Source organism: Gracilinanus agilis, chromosome 3 (assembly GCF_016433145.1).
Source record: "Gracilinanus agilis isolate LMUSP501 chromosome 3, AgileGrace, whole genome shotgun sequence".
Taxonomy (NCBI): Eukaryota; Metazoa; Chordata; class Mammalia; order Didelphimorphia; family Didelphidae; genus Gracilinanus; species Gracilinanus agilis.
The window spans coordinates 75,799,232-75,817,140 of NC_058132.1; the positions used below are offsets into that span (position 1 = coordinate 75,799,232).

A 17,909-nucleotide genomic window follows, 5' to 3' on the forward strand; every position below is an offset into this window, starting at 1 on the left:
CTCCTCGTCCCCCCTCCCGGGCCCCCTCACCATCTATCCCTCCTCTGCCTCAAAGCCAGGCTTCGGGGTAAGGAAGGATTCTAGGACTCTGGGGAAGGCTGTGGGACAGGAAAGAGGCAGGAACTGGGAGGTGAAGGATGAGAAGAAAGGCTGCAGACAGGTAGGTGGAGAGGGTCCCCCCGAGGTCACGGCATCTTTCCATCGGCCAGGCACAGGCCAGAGGCCTCGCAAGCCCCCCAAGGGGCAGAGAGGGGCCCTGGAGGAGGTGAGAACCAGAGACAACCTGAGCCGGGCATGGGGACGGAGATAGCAGCTCAGAGGGCCTTAGGAAGAGAAAGCTCAGGAGGGGAGGAAGAGGAGGGAGAAAAATGATTTCTAGAGCCTTGGAGGAGAGGATGTCCCATCGCCCTCTGCCTCCCCCAGGGCTATCATGGAAAGCACATGGGTCCTTGGAGTCAGGAGACCTGGGTTCAAATCGGGACGCTAAAATGCGAGACTCTCCTTCTCTGAGCCTCAGTTTCTCTACCTGTAAAATTGGAGGGGGGAAAGATGTTTGGAGCAAAAGCTCTCCAGGGCGTCCTGCAGCAACGTGATCGTTCTAGGATTCTGAGAAGTGACTCCAGCCATAGGGGGTGAGATCAGACTTTGAGAAGGGCCCTCCCACAGCAGGACCTCTGCTCGGAAGGGGCCGGGTAGTTACTCTCCTCCTGGGCTGGCCGAGACCCAGGGGGTGAGACTTGATGACCTTTGCTGGAGCCGGGGAGCCGAGGGAGGGAGTCCAGGAGAGTGCTTTGGGTCAGTCCTGTTTGGAGGCTAAACTTAGGCTGATGATTTCCTCTCATCAATTTCCCTTTAATCAAATGACAAGGACCTTGTCTATTTCGGGACATTGACAGGTGGCCCATAGAGCGCCCCCTGGCGGCCCTGGGTCTGGGCCTGCTTCTCCCTGGCCTCACCTTGCCAACAGCTGGTGCTTCTATCGAGGCTGAGCCTGGCCCGATGGGCTCTCTCCTCTTGGGTGGTCACCGAGGGATGCCCGCATTCAGATCCACTGAAGCAGACCCAGGAGCTCCCCTCCTGGCTCTGGACCTGGAAGAACATAAAGTAGTGACACAGAAATAGAGGCATCTCTCTGGGAAGGACTCTCGGGGCCACTCAGACCCCAGCAACTTCCTCTTCTCTCTCTCATTCTAGACTTGTTTCCTTCTCAGGGGACGTCTGGAGACCAGCATGCGGGCAGCTTGGGCTCCGGGGCTGTGGCTGATTAGCCTCTGGGTCACCTGTGGCAGCCACGGAGCAGAGAGCGGCAAGGACTCAGGTGTGTCCATCCCCAATCCTCCAACAGAAGCGGGGCTGGCTCCCTGCTCCCACTGCATGAGATGTGTGGAAAATGCTCTGCAAACCATCAGGCACAACCTGAGGCAGCTCCGACAGGGACCTGAACATCTCTGGGTCCCTTTTGTGTGTGCATGGCTGTGCATGAAAGAGGCATCCCTGTGTGTCTGTACTTACAGGTGTACATGTACATTATATATCATATATTATAGGTAATATATTACATACAAAGAATATATAATAAACATATTTTAATATATAATATGATACATAGATTTAAATATACAATATATATAACAAATATATCTAAATATAATAATATATAATAAATATAGCTAAATACGATAATATATGATAAATATATTTTAATATACACTATTGAATGAATATATCTAAATATAATAATATAGGATAACTACATTTTAATATAACTAAATTTTAAGTGATATATAATAAATATATTTAAATATATGTATACACATACACTTAAAAAATTTTTTTAACCCTTCCCTTCTGCCTTAGAGTCAATACTGTATATGGGTTCCAAGGCAGAAGAGCAGGAAGGGCTAGGCAGTGAGGGTTAAGTGACTTGCCCAGGGTCACACAGCTAGGAAGGTCTGAGGTCAGATTTGAACCCAGGACCTCCCATCTCCAGACCTGGCTCTCAATCTACTGAGTCATCCAGCTGTCCCCTATATATATTTGTACATGTATGTGTGTGTGCATGCGTGTGTGCATGCATGTGTGTGTGTGTGTGTGTGTGTGTGTGTGTGAGAGAGAGAGAGAGAGAGAGAGAGAGAGAGAGAGAGAGAGAGAGTCTTTGGAAATGGGTCTGGGTGGGATTGGGTCTGGATCTCCTGCTGCATGGAAGTGAGTAGGGGAGAAAGCGGACCCTCCTGGCCCCCAGAGTGTGTCTGGGGCTGCCTGTGAGTGTGTCAGGGAGGGAATGGCCTTCTGCCAGCTCAGCCCAGCCCAGCCTCTCTGCAGCTGCAGACCAGTGCCAGTTGTCCATCGGGGGTGCAGGAGAAGCCTCACTACAGAGAGAATCTCAATCCAATGGGGACCTCCTTCTCCCCCTTCCTTTGCTCTCTGTGGGATATCAAGGGGGGGGCTGATCTAAGCAAAGCCTCCTGGGGAGGTCCTGTTGCCTCCTCAGCATGGCAGAACTCGGGGAAAGGAGGGGGGCTACAAAGGAGCCCAGACCTAGGACTAGACAGAAGGCTGGGCCATTCCCAGGGTCCGTGCCAGGGGAAATAGCTTTGGCATCATTCCTTTTGGGTGCCCGCCCAAGGGCCGGGAGAGAAGCTGCTCGGCTAGGGGATCCCCTAGTTTTCTGGGGGCCCCAGAGCCCTTGTGTCTCCCTGCCTCCAGGCCCAAGGAGCCCCTTGGGGCCAGCAACAAGAAGGCCGGGGAGTGGGCTGGCTCCATGTGACTGCATGCTGGTACCGAGCTTCACCGTCCTGGTGCCTGGGTGCGTGTGTGCTCCGAGATTCGTGTGGCTACATGTGCACACGTGTATGTGTGTGTTTCACCCATTCCCCTCTCCGTGAGTCTCCTCGGGGGCTGGGGCAGCAGATTTCAACATCTCTAAGGAATCCGGGCACTGTGCCAGGCGATGAGTCACACAGGCTGCCTGCCGCTGATGGAGATGGCCCCTCCGGCGGCATATGGATGTAGGGAGTGCCAGAGCTCCTGGGCCCAAAACCCAGGAGTCTCCTCTTCCGATTGAGCCCATTCCTCATCCAGGATGCCCTCCAACCAGTCTGGAACCCAGATTGGTCAGACTGGCCCAGACAGGGTTCTCTCACCCAAAGAGGCGAATGCCGTTCCTTGTAGCCATCCCTCTGAATCTGCTCTGAAGGGCTATCACACACGGCAGTTCTCCAACCCTATCCCTTCATAGGCTCACTGATTATGAGGAAACTGCTCTAAGCCTCTCCTTGTCCCACATCTCCAGCCTTCTACCACGCTTGCCAATGTCCAGGGGAAGAGCAAAAAGTGGGCTCCACAACTTCCCCTCATCGGGCCTTGGCATCCTCATCTGTCAAATGGGTCCAGTTACAATCTAACTGCTTAGTTTCTCCGATCTCTTCTGGTCTGCCTTTGCTCACCTCTGTGCCTGATTGAGGAAGGTCCTGTCTGGTTCTCCTGCGGCTATCAGGGCAGTGCCAAGGCTGGATTCCTATGTGCCTTCTGGGCACAATAAGCCTCCCAGGTGCCCAAGCTACTCAGAGCATGCCCGGAGCTCATGCCCGCTTTCTTCTAGGTGAACAATGCCCAACCCTGCAACAAGAGGGCCTGAGGCTAGAGGCCAGTGAAGAATCATCCACCAACATGACAGGTGAGTGCCGTGGCTCCCCCAGAATCCCCCAGTCTCCCTGTCCCTGGGCATCCAAGGCGTCTACTGGGCCACCCCTTCACTGAGCCACCTCGGTCCATCTTCCCTTCCCCAGGTTTCAATCTCATTAAGAGGTTTGCTCTCATGAAGACCTCCGCCATAAAGAGGATCCGGAATCCCAAAGGGCCCTTCATTCTGAGGCTGGGGAACGCCCAGCTTGCTCTCCCCACAGCGTGAGTGGCCCTGGGCGTCTCGGGAGGGATTCCGAAGAACGGAGGGTACCTCTGTAGGTCTTTACATCCATTTCCCCCGCCTCTGGGTGGCCTTTGCCACTGTCCCAGCCCCACAATGATTGGCTTGGACTTCAGTGCCCAGGAACAGGATGAATTTTCACAGAGTCAGAGCCACACACTGCCCAAGATGGCTATTGCAGGCTGGGCTCTCCTGGCCTCTCTAACTGTGCCCCCAGAAGATGGGTCCAGGCCTGGGAAAGCAAGAGAGATCAGAGTAAAATGGGGGTGCTATACTAGCAACAGGAGTGAGCTGGCACTTGGCTGGCACTGGAGGAATTGGCACTCGGTCAGCCCCAGACAGGGGAAGAGGCCCTAGGTTGACTAGTATGGGCATTCTCCTGGCACTTTGATGAGTTGGCTATCCTGAGGCTGGGGGGTAAGAGCATGTATCTGGCAGGCAATGGGGTAAGAGAAGACACAGGGGGTGTTCCATGGATTCTGGGAAGAAGCTGAGACCAGCAGGCCGAGCTTCGCACTACGGTAGAGCTCAGCTCTCTTTCTCACTCCTCCCTCCAGCCAGGTGTTCCCTGGGGGTCTTCCTGACCAGTTTGCAATAGTGCTGACCCTTCTGCTGAAGAAGCAGACAAGCAAGGACACCTGGTATTTATTGCAAGTGACTGACAAGGATGGGTACCCACAGGTGAGGCTCAGAACCTCCTCTTCCTGCTTCCCCTGGCCTCCCCCGCTTCTCCCCCCACCTCCTCATTCCTTCCACTTGGTCCTCTCATCTCCATTGTCTTTCTCTCTGCCCTAATCCTTCTCCCTGACCCTCCCTGCATCCTGCCCTGGCCCTCACCTTGACTTCTTGCCCCCCTCGCTTCCTTGGTTCCTTCTTCCCCTTCGATGGTCTTCATCCATCATGGAAAGCCTTCGCCTCTCAGTCTCGTCCCCATGCAGCCCTGGGAAGATTGTGGGATCTGGGGTCTGAGGACCTCATTTTGAATCCCACCTTTGCTGCTGACTCTCCGGGCAACCTGATCTGAGTCACTTCTCCTCTGGAGATCCCGGCTTCCTGATCTATAAAATGAGGGGGCAGACCACTAGTATCGGGGTTTCTGAGGGGACCCTTTGGCAATCTAGAAGCCTCGGGATGCATTTTCAGAAAAGTATTTTAAAAAATAATTTAAATGTCTACAAATAAAACATGTAAGATTACAAAAGAAACAATTATATGGAAATAGTTATCAAAATATTAAAAATGAAGTGAAGGCCTCCTTTCCTAGATGTTCTCTGAGGCCCCTCCCAACTTAAATCTATACGATTACATAGATGCGGGGCCAGCTAAGTGGCTCACTGGATTGATATCCAGGCCTAGAGACAAGGAGTCCTGGGTTCAAATCTGGCCTCCGATACTTCCTAATTGTGTGACACTGGACAAGTCACTTAACCCCCATTGCCCAGTTCTTACCGCTCTTCTGCCTTGGAACCATTACACAGTACTGATTCTAAGATGGAAGGTTAATATTAAAAATACATTAAATAGATTTTCCATCTCCTCCTTCCTCCTTGCCCTCTCTGCTCTACTTTTGGGCATAATTTTCAGCCTGTGTCCATAGTGGTGTTGGTGAACTTATGGCACAAGTCCTGGAGGAGGGGCTGCTCCCCTCCCCTTCTCCATGCATGCCTGAGGACATTCCTCACATCACCCACCCCTCTGCCCAGCAGCCCAATGGGAGTGCTTCCTCTCTCCCCTATCTGGAGTAAGTCGAGGGCTGACATGGGGCAGGAGGGGTTGCAATTTGGGCGCTCAGGGTCTAAAAGGTTCACCATCAGTCCATACACACCCCAAGACCTTGCCTTCCCTTGCCCTGTCCACCTCCTGTCTCCTCTGCCCCCCCCCAAACCTCACTATTTACCTGCCTGCTTTCCCTCCTCCTGAGAGTTCTCCAGATGTTGTCCTCTCTCATCATTGTGTCCTGACCCATGAGGGTCCTAAGGGGGGGGGGGCCTTCAGGATATCCCTGACCAACAGGGCCACCAGCTCTCTAGGTACTGCCCATCATGGGTCACGACAGCTTCTCTCTGTCCCCCTACTGGAGCATAGCCTGGAAGGAAGGGGATGTAGCTTGTGAAGGAACCTTAGGCTTGGCCAGTCCTGGGTACCTAGTGATGCCTGTTTCTTCTCTGGAAGATCCAAGGGGAAGAGCTTTCCCCTTTCATTCCTTTTTATACTTTTGGCCCCAACCCAAGCCCTGAGTCTTCTGGCCTTGCCATCCTCTGAGTCTGCTTGGCCCCTAGCTCTCAGACACCAGCAGGACCCTGATCAACAATTATCTCCACCCCCTTCTAGAAGCCACTGGCCATGGCTGCCTCTGCTGGGTCTCTGCTTCCCCTACACACCCTCCCAAAATGATTGCAATTATTAGAACTAGAAGGGAAATTTAGGGACCATCTGGGCTAATCCTCTCGTTTACTGATAAGGTGGTGAAGACACAGGAAAGGAAAGGACTTGCCCAAGGTCATATAGAGAGGAACTAGGACTCCTCCCGGGGCCTATTGACTCTTAGTGCAGCATCCCTCTGACAGATGAGGCAGCTGCTCTCTCCACCCATTCCCGGCCTTCTGCCTGCCTTTAAGGGGTTTATTTACAAGGGCAAAGAGAACATCCACATTCAGAAACGGCGCACCAGGGAAGGCCATCAGCTGTGTGAATAATAGAAAATTCCCCAGTCCCAGGCTGGTGAGAGCATTTAATTCCCTAACTCTCCTAGAGCCTTTCCTTCTCTTATGTCCCCAAAGACAATGGCATCTTCCACTCGAAACAGCCTTAGATTGGCTGCCAGGGCCTGCTGGTCCAAGCCTATTGGTTCAGTCTACTGGACCAGGCTCGTTTTCGGCCAACCAGGAGTGACCTCCACATCCGGTCCTCTGTAATTGCTGTCTGGTGGCAGGTAGTGAAAAGGGTGATTGAATCAGGACTAATAATATCTCAGAATCTAGATCCACGAGAGCCCTCGTTTTATGGCAGAACCCAGGTCTAGGAGGGGAAAGGACTTGACCAAAGGTCACTTGGGAGCGGGATTTAAATTTGAATTTGACTTCCGATCCAGCCCTCTTTCTCGTATAACTTCTGCCCCCCAGAAGCCAAGAGATAGGAGGCAATATGGCATAGGTAGAGCCTGAGACTGGCCTCTGGAGTCGAGGAGATCTGAATTTAAATCCTGCCTCCCACATATATCCTGCCTGAGTGATTCTGGGAGTGAAGCCGAGGCAGTTCTCTAAAACTATGATTTGTAGAGTAGATGCTAAACTGTGTTGGTAATTTATGAAATCCCAAGTCCAGGCCCCACACCCACTCTCACTTCTACCTCTCTCACCCCCTGTTCCCCCCCCACACACACAAAAGGGTTCAACAGGTCTAGCTTTGAGCCTCAACACTTAATGGACCTTGGTCAAGTCACTTAACCTCGTTTTGCCTCAATTTCCTCAACTGTAAACTGGGGATGGTGACAGCAATTTCCTCCCCATTGTGTTGTGAGGATGAAATGAAATGACATTTGTAGAGAGCCCTTAGCACAGTGCCTGGTATGGAGTAGGAGTTAAATAAATGCTTGTCTCCTTCCTTCCCCAAGAAATGGGAATTTTTGTGATCAATTATTAATCTTTCTTATGGTCACTGGCTAGATTACATAGTTCTCCTTCCTTTGCCCAAAGAGGGAGAGAGTAGAATGACTGCCATCGGGGTTCCTCATCACCCAGGTCCAAGTATTTGACTCGTATTGATATCCAAGTCCAGCCATTCTCAGAGATGGGGGGAAGACTGGAAACCAAGCCTTCCCTGTGAGCGATTAGTTTACAGGATTAGGAATGTGAAGACCACAGGAAGGAGAGCCTGGGAGGGGAGGGGGGCTGGGAACATGATAACAGCCTTCAGCCATTTGAAGGGCTGTCATGTGAAAAATGGACTGAACGTGTTCTGGCTGGCCCCAGAGGATGGAGCGAGGAACAATGGGCAGAAATCACAGAGAAACGGACGTAGATTCAGAGTCTAGAAAAACTTCTGATGCGAGCTATCCTAATGTAGAATGGGCTGCGTGGACAGGTAATGAGCTCCCCATTTCTAGAGGTTTCAGGCATTCATTGGGAGTGTTGGAGAGGCTATTCCTACTCAGATCTTGGCGGTCCCTCTTAACTCTGAGACTTGGCGAATTCCCATTTCTTCTCAGGATCTTGGTTTCCTTCTGTAAGATTAGGAAGTTGAGGGGCAGCTAGGTGGCTCAGTGGATAGAAAGTCATGCCTGGAGATGAGAGGTCCTGGGTTCAAATCTGACCTCAGGTACTTCCTAGCTGTGTGATCTTGGGCAAGTCACTAAACTCCAGTTGCCTAGCCCTTACCTCTCTTATGGCTTAGAATCCATACAAAGATAAAAAGAGTTAAAAACAGACAAAGATTAGGAAGTAAAGTCTCTTCTCTCTCAGTCCTATGATTCTACCATCTTGCCTCCTCAGATCTCCTTGGACGTGAACGGTCATGACAAGAACCTAGAGTTCCGGGCCCGTGGCTTGGACGGTGACTTTGTGTCCTGCATCTTCCCTGTGGCCCGGCTCTTCGACCTGCGCTGGCACAAGTTGGTGCTCAGCGTGGCTGGGCGTGTGGTCTCAGTCCATGTGGACTGCACGTCCGTCTCCTCCCAACCTGTGGGTCCCCGGCATGCCGTGCTTCCCGAGGGCCATGTCCTCCTGGGCATGGATGCTGAGCGGGGCAAGCCTGTCTTGGTAAGTGCCTGCTGGAGCTGGGGGCAGAGAGAAGCTCTCTCCAGCGCCAGGGTTGTAGCTGGCACCACCCAGCAGTGTGGCCTTCCAAGACTGGGGGTTCCCCTTGCTGCGACCCCCACCGTATTTCCTGTGTTCCTCTTACCTTTGTCTCCTTCCCTCCCAGTTTGATTTGCAGCAAGCTCACATCTACTGTGACCCTGCCCTGGTGATGGAGGAAGGGTGCTGCGAGGTATCACCAGCTGGGGTGAGTGTGGGAACCTTGGGAGTGCAGCCCCCTCAGAGGCTTGGGATCATCTCACCACCCCCAGGGCAAGGAACCTAGCCTAGTCGGGTGGGGGGAGAGGCATCCTGAGTCCTAAGGCCTAGTTCTTCCCTCTTCATTTGCCAAGCAGTGCCCTCAAGAGGCCTCCAAGGCCCGACGGGACACCCAGAACAATGAGCTCATCGAGATCAGCCCACAGGCTGAGGGCAAGGTCTACACTCGATGCTTCTGCCTGGAGGAGCCACAGGGCAGCAAGGTGAAGTTCCAACCCCATCCCCTACGTACTCCTCTTTATGTAGCATTCCTGCCAGATGCTACCTCCCCTACAGCCCCCCAGTGAGTTAGACTGAGCTGGCAGCTATCCCCGAGTTGTGAGGACCTCAGATGAGGGACCCAAGCGTGATGGAGAGGTGAAACCCTTAGGGTAAGTGGGGAGGGCACCTGATGGGCACCAGGTTAGATTCTCCTCTGAGAGTAGGACATCAGGAGCTGTGCCCATTATTATTATTTTTTAAAATTCCATCTTAGAATCAATATTTTTTCCTTCCATCCTTCCTTCCTTTCTTCCTTCCATCCTTCCATCCTTCTGTCCTTCCATCCATCCTTCCATCCTTCCTTCCATCCTTCCATCCTTCCTTCCATTCTTCTGTCCTTCATTCCTTCCTTCCATCCTTTCTTCCTTCCATCCTTCCATCTTTCCTTCTATCCTTCCTTCCATTCATCCTTTCTTACTTCCATTCATCCTTCCTTCCTTCCATCCTTCCATCCATCCTTTCTTCCTTCCTTCCTTCCTTCCTTCCTTCCTTCCTTCCTTCCTTCCTTCCTTCCTTCCTTCCTTCCTTCCTTCCTTCCTTCCTTCCCTTACTTTCCCTCTTAGAATCAATATCATATATTGATTCCAAGGCAAAAGAGCAGTAAGGACTAGGCAATGGGAATTAAGTGACTTGCCTAGGGTCACGCAGCTAGGAAGTGTCTGATGTCACATTTGAACCCAGGACCTCCCTTCTCTAGGCCTGGATTTCAGTCCACTGAGCCACCTAGCTACCCCCTAGTTGTGCCCATTATTCATTCATTCAAATATTCCACAAGCATCTAAGAAGCCCTGCTCTTAGGCTTGGGCTTTGTATCTTTGTCTTTAACCAGATACAAAATTCACTTAAGATTTGACAGTTCCTTCCCTCATAGAATTCAATCTAGTAAGGATAAGACACTAAGACAGAAAACTAGAATATACCATATCGCCCAATCAGTGCATTAGACCTGAGCAAACAAAGTGCTGAGGGAAGGAAGTGGGGAAGGAGGACTAGCCTAGTTCCATTGTGAAGAGAGAAGTCCTTTATCAGTTGGGGAATTCAGGAAGGCTTCTGGGAGAAGGAGGAGGAGGCAGAAGATCCGGCTTTCAGGATAAAGTAAGATTTTGCTTGGAAAAAAGGAAGGAGGAAATTTCAGGCACTGGGAATGGGATAAGCCAAGGAGCAGAGGCTGGACACCATAGGGTGAGTTCAGGAGACAAAGACTAGTTCCGTTTGGTTTGAAGCATCAGGTTCTCTGGGGCCATGACAGTCAGTTCTCTTCTCTAATCCCTCTCCCCAGTGGGTATGATTCATAGACTGGGTCAGGGGCTAGATGAGAATTGACTCCCCAAATAGGAAGACAGGCACCGCAGGAGGGTGCACCCCTAGGAAGGCAGGTGACCGGGGCCACCCTTAGCCCCTTGGCCTCTGGATCCTTCCCCAGTCCTTCTTGTTCCTTCTCCCTTCTCCTAGCCAGCCTTCTCTGATGGCTCCAGAAACATGGGGTCTTGTAGATTCTCCTCTCTCGCAGCCTCCTAGGGAGCAGGGAGGTGGTGAGCTGTGCCCCCTGGGTTTGCCATGCTGGTGGCACCCTGTGTGCCCTTGCCTATAGACAAAGAAGGGAGATGCCCATCTGTCTCTGGAGCTTCACGAACAGCCTGCTGATGCCTCCCAGAACCCAGCTGGGGAGGTGTACGTGTACGTGTGTGTGTTATGTGGCTCTATCTCTAACAAACACTCATTCATCAGGCATCAATAGTACCCATTGCTTCCCGAAGCCCCAGATTCACTCAGCTCTAGTGGATTTACTTGTCTAACCTAGGAAAAACAGTTTGACCCTGACCTGGTCACTAGATCCAAAGTCAGCAGAATTAGTGTTGGATCCAGACCTACCATGTAAAATCTGTAGGAGAGGGAAGCTGATTGGCTCAATGGATAAAGACGGGAGGTCCTGGGTTCAAAGCTGGCCTCAGATACTTCTTAGCTGTGTGTCCCTGAGCAAGTCACTTAACCCCCATTGCCTAGACCTTACTGCTCTTCTGCCTGGGAACTAATACATAGTATTAATTCTAAGATGGAAGGTAAAGGGTTTAATAAACAAAAAAATTTCTAAGTCTATAAGACCACTGGCAAGTCTCTCCCTGATTGTACATGTGCCCCCTGAGAGCCTTGGATTCCATCTTTGAAGTCGTCCATCTATGACATTCTCTGTTCTGTGCTCCCTGTGTTCTAATGCTCTGGGTTCTAAGCTCCTTCCAAGTTCCGACATCAGGGCTCTAAAGCCCCTCCAGGCTCCAACATTCTAGGATCCTGTGATGTCCTGCCCCAGGAATGCTAGAACATAGGCATCCCCATCCCATGGGTGCAGAAGCAGGAAGTGGCTTCCCCCCTTCCCCTTCCTGGGCCTCATTAAACTCCAAGGCTCCTCCACCCCTGCAGCATTGATCAGAGAGATCCAGGGACCAAAGGGGTTTGGGGGGAGGCCCCTGCCCCCCTTGCCCACTTTGGGCAGCCAGCCCAGGCTCTTACTCTGGAGAACACATGGCTCCATTCATTAGCTGGCTCCATTTTTCCAGCATCCTAGGGGCACAGGGAGGGGATTTGGGAAGGGAGAGGAGAGAGCAGAGGAGAGTAGGGGAAGGTGAATTTGGAAGACAAAAAATAGGGGGGACACAGGGAGTGAAGTTGTGGGGGGAGGGAAGAGGAGGAGCAGGACGGGTTAGTCATGTGGCCTGGGGGGTCCAGGGATGGAGAGTTTCTTTGGAGATAAAGGCTGTAAGTGTGAGGGGATAACTCCCAGCAGGGCTCATCATTCTGCCCTAAGCTGCCCCCCTTCCACGTTCCCGATGGTCTCCCTTCATGTCCAGGTCTCCCACTTTCAGGGGAAGGCTAAGACCACCATGGTAGATTTGATTAGCCTTAGAGGGACATTGGCCCCAGCACCCAACCCAGTGGGCAGCTCTGTGGAGAGACAGCTGTACTATCGTGGAGAACTTTGGAAAATTCTGCCATTGGATGCCCTTAGATAAGGCCTTTCCCCTCTTGAGGCCTCAGTTTCCAAATCTATCAAAATGGTAGTGTTGGACTAGACCTTCTCTTCCCCGTCCAATATGCTATGATCTTTGGCCCTCTTCCCCGAGTCCATTTTGATCTCTGTCTAGGTGAATGCTCAGCTGTCTGGAAGTTCTGGAGAAAAAAGAGAGAAAGGAAGCAAGGTAAGAGCTGAGTCAGTATGGTAGAACCCCCTTATGCCACCACCCCCTCACCCCCCGGCCTTTCCACTGTACCCAGGCCAAACTTTCCTAACCTGCTTCCAAGTATCCCAATACGCCAACTCCCTGGACTTAGGGAGCATTCTGGAAGGCAGCTGACATTGTCTTCTAGAGGGTGGGAGTAGTGTAGAGGCAAGACTGAGATTTAGAGTCAAGAGACCTGGTTTCAAATCCTGACACAATTTCTTGGCCATCTGACCTTTAGGAAGTTCCTCCTTCTCTACGGGCCTCAGTTTTTTCATTTGTAAGATGAGAGATCAGACTAGTTGGGTTCTGAGGACTTATCCACCTTGTCTCCTGAAAAAGTGTCAGGGTCCGTGGGCAGAGGGGTTGGGTCTACCAGGCTGGGAAGTCCTCACCAGAGGACTAAAACTATGATGCCCACACTGGCCTGGTATATGATATTGGGGTTCCATGAACCCCAAGTTCTAGATAAGGTAGACAACCCTAGGGCTTAGGGAGCTCCTATTTTCTATTCCTCCACCTCCCCTTCCATCCTCACAACCTATCCTTCTCTTTAGGATTCCTCCTGGGTACAGAAGGCTATGCCAGCCGATGAGGTAAGACTGCCTGGAGAGAAGGACAGAGAGAGGCCCATTGTGAAGGCAACCCCTGAAATAAGGCTCTGAGAATGCCTGGGGTTAGTAAAAGGGGAGCGGGGGCGGCCGGATGCCTGCCCGTCTCCCTGCATTCCTTGACAGGCCCTGGGCACTCTGCCCCTTCACACAGGGGTTACTGGTGTAACTCGGAGGCCTGTAGAGAAGCTGGCACATTGGCACTGAGAGGGCTACTGTGGGTACAGTGCAGAGCTTGGCCTCTCTGTCAGTGCCCGCACCATGAGGAGAGCTCTAGGTTCGGTGCGCATCTGAAGTTCTAATGAACCCCACAGAGGCAAGGAGGGTAGGGTCCCAGGCTCCCTTCCTTGGCTGTGCCCTCTCACCCTAGTGTTGGCAGAGTGGAAGCAGTCCTAAATTGGGAATGAGGAGGTCTGGGTTCAAATTCTGACTTAGGTACTAGCTATGTGACCTTGGGGAGGTCATATAATTGCCCTATGCTTCTGTTTCCCCACATGTAAAATTAGGGGATTGGGCATAGGCCTTGTTAAGATTCTTTTCATTCTAAATTCTACGATCCTATAATCTTGAATAAGTCTCTTCTCCCTGGACCCTGATCAGTTTCCTTGTCGGGGAAATGAGAAGTTAAGATTAGATAGACTTTGAGATCCATCCGTCCCTATGTTCTGTGATCCACTATGGAGCAAGCGACTGGGTTCCAATCGGGTGCTCCATGTCTGGGCGTCCCTTGCCTCCAAACATGCAACATTGGCCTGAGATTTTCTCTAAAGGGGAGTTCATGTAGGTGGGAGAGTCATGGAATGGTCCCCAAGGGAACACTAGCTGTGCCCAGCGGGCATATCCAAGGAGTCCTGCCCCTCTCTCAGCCCAGCAGGCTTTAAAAGAAGCTTCAAGCTGCCAGGATGGCTGCTCCCCGGAGGCTATTAAATGTTGAGGACATTGCAAGTTGGGGAGCCTGGGGGAGGGCTCACATGGGGCGTCCCCCAAGGCTGACTCAACTGGTGACTAGGCTTTCTTCCCCTAGTGCCCACCCTGTGCCAGCCGTGCCGTGGAGAACAATGTGAGTGACGACTGGGAGGCAGGGGTGCCAGGTGGGAGGGGAGGGCCCCAAAAGAGAGTCAGGGTGAAGATAGAGGGGGCCTGGGAGGAACACAAAGTCGCCCTTCCAAAGGCCCTTTTTGGATGTGGGCTGGCGGATGGGCATCCCACTTGGGCAAGTCCTCTCTAGGTTGGGCAAGTCCTCTCTAGGCTTCAGTCTTCTCTGTAAAATGAGTGGTGTGTCCTCAATGGCCTCTGAGGTCCCCTCCTAGGCACTGGCCATTCGTGGGCCTCCTGTTTCATAACTGAGAATGGGTCTGTCCATAGCTTGCTCTTCCCCTCCCGTCCCTCCTCCTTCCCTCTCTGTGGCTGCAGTGCCCCAAGCTCTGCTGTGTTGCAGCCCAGCCATGGCCAGAATGATTCTCTTTTGTCATATGTCAGTCTGGATCTTTTGGGGGAGAGGAGTATCTAGGACCACTTCTTTGTTCCCTTTAACATTCCCTCTTGGAAAAGACAGCCATAAATCAAAGATAGGGAAATGTAGCCAGGAAATGGGAATTCCTTCCTCAATCTGGTATGGAAACTAAGGGGGTTAAACAATCCCTGAAGTCCGTTCCGGCTAGAACCTTGGCTAAAGATGAGTCCTCTGACCAAATCTCAGCTCTGATCCCAGCCTGGGCAGCGGCCAGTCCCTTCTCAAGATTCTTGCCTGGAGGGGGCAGCTGGGTAGCTCAGTGGATTGAGAATTAGGCCTAGAAACAGGAGGTCCTGGGTTCAAATCTGAACTCAGACACTTCCCAGCTGGGTGACCCTGGGCAAGTCACTTGACCCCCATTGCCTACCCTTACCACTCTTCTGCCTTGGAACCAATACACAGTAATGACTGAAAAAAAAAAAAAAAAGATTCCTTCCTGGAGATCTGGCCTGATAAGGGGCAGTTCCATGAGTGAATGGCTGGGACCTTAGCCCGCTGCCCTGGGCAGGCAGCTCCTTGGGATTGGAGAGGAATAAAGGGGCCCCAGTGGGGTATACAGCTGGTGTACAACTGTGTCTCCAGCACTCCCACACCCACTTGTGGTTGGGTACCAGCCTGACTCATCCCTCTCCCACGGCTCTGATGTGCTCAGCTGGTCCACCCAGAATGCCCCCCGGCTCTGCCTCGGCTGAAGGGGCCCACAGGGAGGAGGGCTGGGCAGACCACCCCTAAACACACCCCAGCTAAACTCTCAGGGGATGATCCCTTCTCGGGCCCCTCCGTCAAAATCCAGGCCATTCTTCTGCCTCTGGATATCCCCTGAGCCCCCCGCTGTGGAGGGAGCTGGCTGGTGGGGTGCCTGGGTCCCTATTTATCCCCCTGACTTCTTCTGGAGCTCAGGGAGACTCGGCTTGGCTCCTGGCAGGTTATGGGGGTGGACGGTCCCATTAAGAAGGGCTCAGGGCCAGGACACACGAGGAGGGCCCAGGCACCCCCACACTCCCAACTTTCCATGACTCTGTCCCCCGTCTTTCCCGTCTGATTGTCTTTCCCCAATAGATTCTCAATTCCCTTCCCAGCCAAACCAGCCCTTAACATCTGGCAGGCCTACGGCTTCCAGATGTGTGTGAAGTTGCTATGGAAACGGCAGAATTACTATGGCAAATGAGCAGCTTGGGAAGGAGATAAATGGGAGAGGGGGGACCCAAGACTAGCCCCATTCTCGGTCCAGGGAAATAGAGACCCTGGAAGGGGAAGAGGGAATCCAGAGCCCAGGTTGATGCAAAGAGGAAGATGTAGGGGGTCGGTTTGTTTCCCTGCCTTGCCTCAGAATCCCCCTCTGGACGCTTGCTCCCCTTCTCCCCTTCTCTGCCTCCCTGTCCCCCTCGTGATCCGCGTCTGTGTCTCCTCAGGTCACGCTGGGTCCCCCTGGTCTCAAGGTGAGTCCTAAGCCCAGGGGACTTAGGGGGCGCTAGGGGACGGGGGACAGAATCTTCCCCACCTTCCCACCCCCAGCCACCCCGCTGCTGTCCTCGCCCTGCACGGTTCGGATTGTGCCCTCGACCCTCTGGGCAACCCTGCAACTGGCACATGGGAACATGTGTGTGTGTGTGTGTGCCTGCATGGCGGCGGGTGTGTGCGTGCAAATATCTGTGTCTATGGGGGGACGTGACGGCGGCCTGTCCATTCGTGTCTGCGTGGCGTGTGAGTGTGCATTTGTTGGGGGGCCGGCCTGCGGCTGTGGCGTGTCCATTCTCGGTTTACACATCTGTCCCTTCACTTAGAGGTCTGGGGCAGGAATCATTTCCCTGCTGGGGGTGAGTTGGGGGGCTATGCCCGTGCCCCCGTGTGAGGCGGGTTAGCCATCTCCCCCATTCTGGCTCGGCTTGGCTTCTGGCTGCCAGGCTGACTGCCGCTCTGCCCCCTGCCCACAGGGTGGAAAAGGTGAGCGGGGTCTCCCCGGCCCCGAAGGACTCAAGGGAGAGAAAGGAGCTCGGGTAAGTGGCCGTCTGTGTCTACCTCTTGTTCCCCTGACCCAGGCCAGTGCCCATGCCGGTGCCCACTGTTGCTCCTCAGGACAGTAGGGTAGTGGGGGGACCCCAAGACAATCCTCCTAAGGCCGAGGCAGCTGTCCTTCAGACACAGACTCGTGGAAGCCTGGAGCTGTCCGTCGCAGCCTCCTGGCTCTGAGAAATGGTGTCCTCTAGGTTCCCAGAATGCCCAAAATGTCCCCTTGTCTTCCAGGAAAGGAAGAGAGCCTTCTTTTCCCAGAAACTCCCACTTAATAGAACAGGGAAGATCTCTAACTCCCTCTGCAACTTGTCTCACCCTTGGTTCCTCCTCCCCCAAACCTTGGTCTCCATCCCCAGGACGGACTCCCCCCCACTCTGTCCCAGTCCTGGCCCCAGCTGGTCCTTTCCCCTGAACTCCCTCTTGCCCACAGGGTTCTGACTGTGTCCGTACCTCCCCGGAGGCCCCTCTCCAGGTAAGGCTCGGGGGAGCTGGATGGGAGTGGGGAGGTCCCCTCTCTGCCAGACGGGCTCATTGCCTAGGTAAGGCATGCGTCCCCCCGCTGCCTCCTTCATCCTTTCTCTTTCTCCCCTACCAACAGTGTGCCGAAGGTCCCAAGGGCGAAAAGGGAGACCGAGGAGACTCGGTGAGAGAGGAGCGCCTGGGGCTTGGGCAGGGCAGGAGGAGGACAATGGTGGAATGATAGCTGGGGCTGGCATCACAGGGCCCAGAGGCTCACCTCTTATCCTTCTCCCAGGGTCCCCCAGGAATTACTGGATCAACTGGGCAGAAGGTAAGCTTCCTCTGCCTTCTCTAGGGAAGAGAAGGCGTGCAATGAAGGTGGAGAAGCTCTGGCACTTTGTGACCTTGAGCAAATTCCTTCTCTTCTCCGAGTCTCAGTTTCCCTATCTGTAAAATTAAGAGACTGGACACAATGATCTCTGAGCTCCTTCCCAGGCATGACAGTCAAATGGAGGGGGGGGCAACAAGATCTTGAGTTCCAGAAACCCCAAGCTGTCAGGACCCCTAGGAGGTTCGGCCGCCCATGTCCCCTCTTTAACAACCATCCTCACCTCTGATCCAGCCTGAATAAAGAAGCATCAGCCTTGGATCTACTAAGAGCCTTCACTCTTCTCCCTCCCTTTCCACCACCCCAACCCTGCCCAGAGAGGGGGATTCCAGAGCCTTCTTCAGCCCTGGGGTTCAGTTTAGAAGTCCTTCCAGCTGTCTCCCCTCTCCCCATGCTGTGACTTAAGCCATCTTTTTTTCTGGGACATCATGACTCCATTGCTCCCAACTTTT

At 53.0% G+C, this 17,909-nt stretch overlaps 1 protein-coding gene across 1 annotated transcript in view; it reads left to right on the plus strand.

Annotated features, from left to right (window-relative positions):
• The first annotated feature begins 1,230 nt into the window (after positions 1-1,230).
• COL16A1 (collagen type XVI alpha 1 chain) overlaps positions 1,231-17,909 on the plus strand; it is an 80,596-nt gene continuing 63,917 nt past the window's right edge. Inside the window, exons 1-15 of the mRNA XM_044668774.1 lie at positions 1,231-1,306; positions 3,602-3,676; positions 3,789-3,906; positions 4,483-4,606; positions 8,416-8,682; positions 8,846-8,926; positions 9,075-9,200; positions 12,399-12,467; positions 12,601-12,612; positions 14,109-14,144; positions 16,010-16,036; positions 16,532-16,594; positions 17,041-17,082; positions 17,209-17,253; positions 17,365-17,400. Of these exons, the coding sequence (XP_044524709.1) occupies positions 1,231-1,306; positions 3,602-3,676; positions 3,789-3,906; positions 4,483-4,606; positions 8,416-8,682; positions 8,846-8,926; positions 9,075-9,200; positions 12,399-12,467; positions 12,601-12,612; positions 14,109-14,144; positions 16,010-16,036; positions 16,532-16,594; positions 17,041-17,082; positions 17,209-17,253; positions 17,365-17,400 (1,197 nt within the window). The remainder of the gene's footprint in view (positions 1,307-3,601; positions 3,677-3,788; positions 3,907-4,482; positions 4,607-8,415; positions 8,683-8,845; positions 8,927-9,074; positions 9,201-12,398; positions 12,468-12,600; positions 12,613-14,108; positions 14,145-16,009; positions 16,037-16,531; positions 16,595-17,040; positions 17,083-17,208; positions 17,254-17,364; positions 17,401-17,909) is intronic.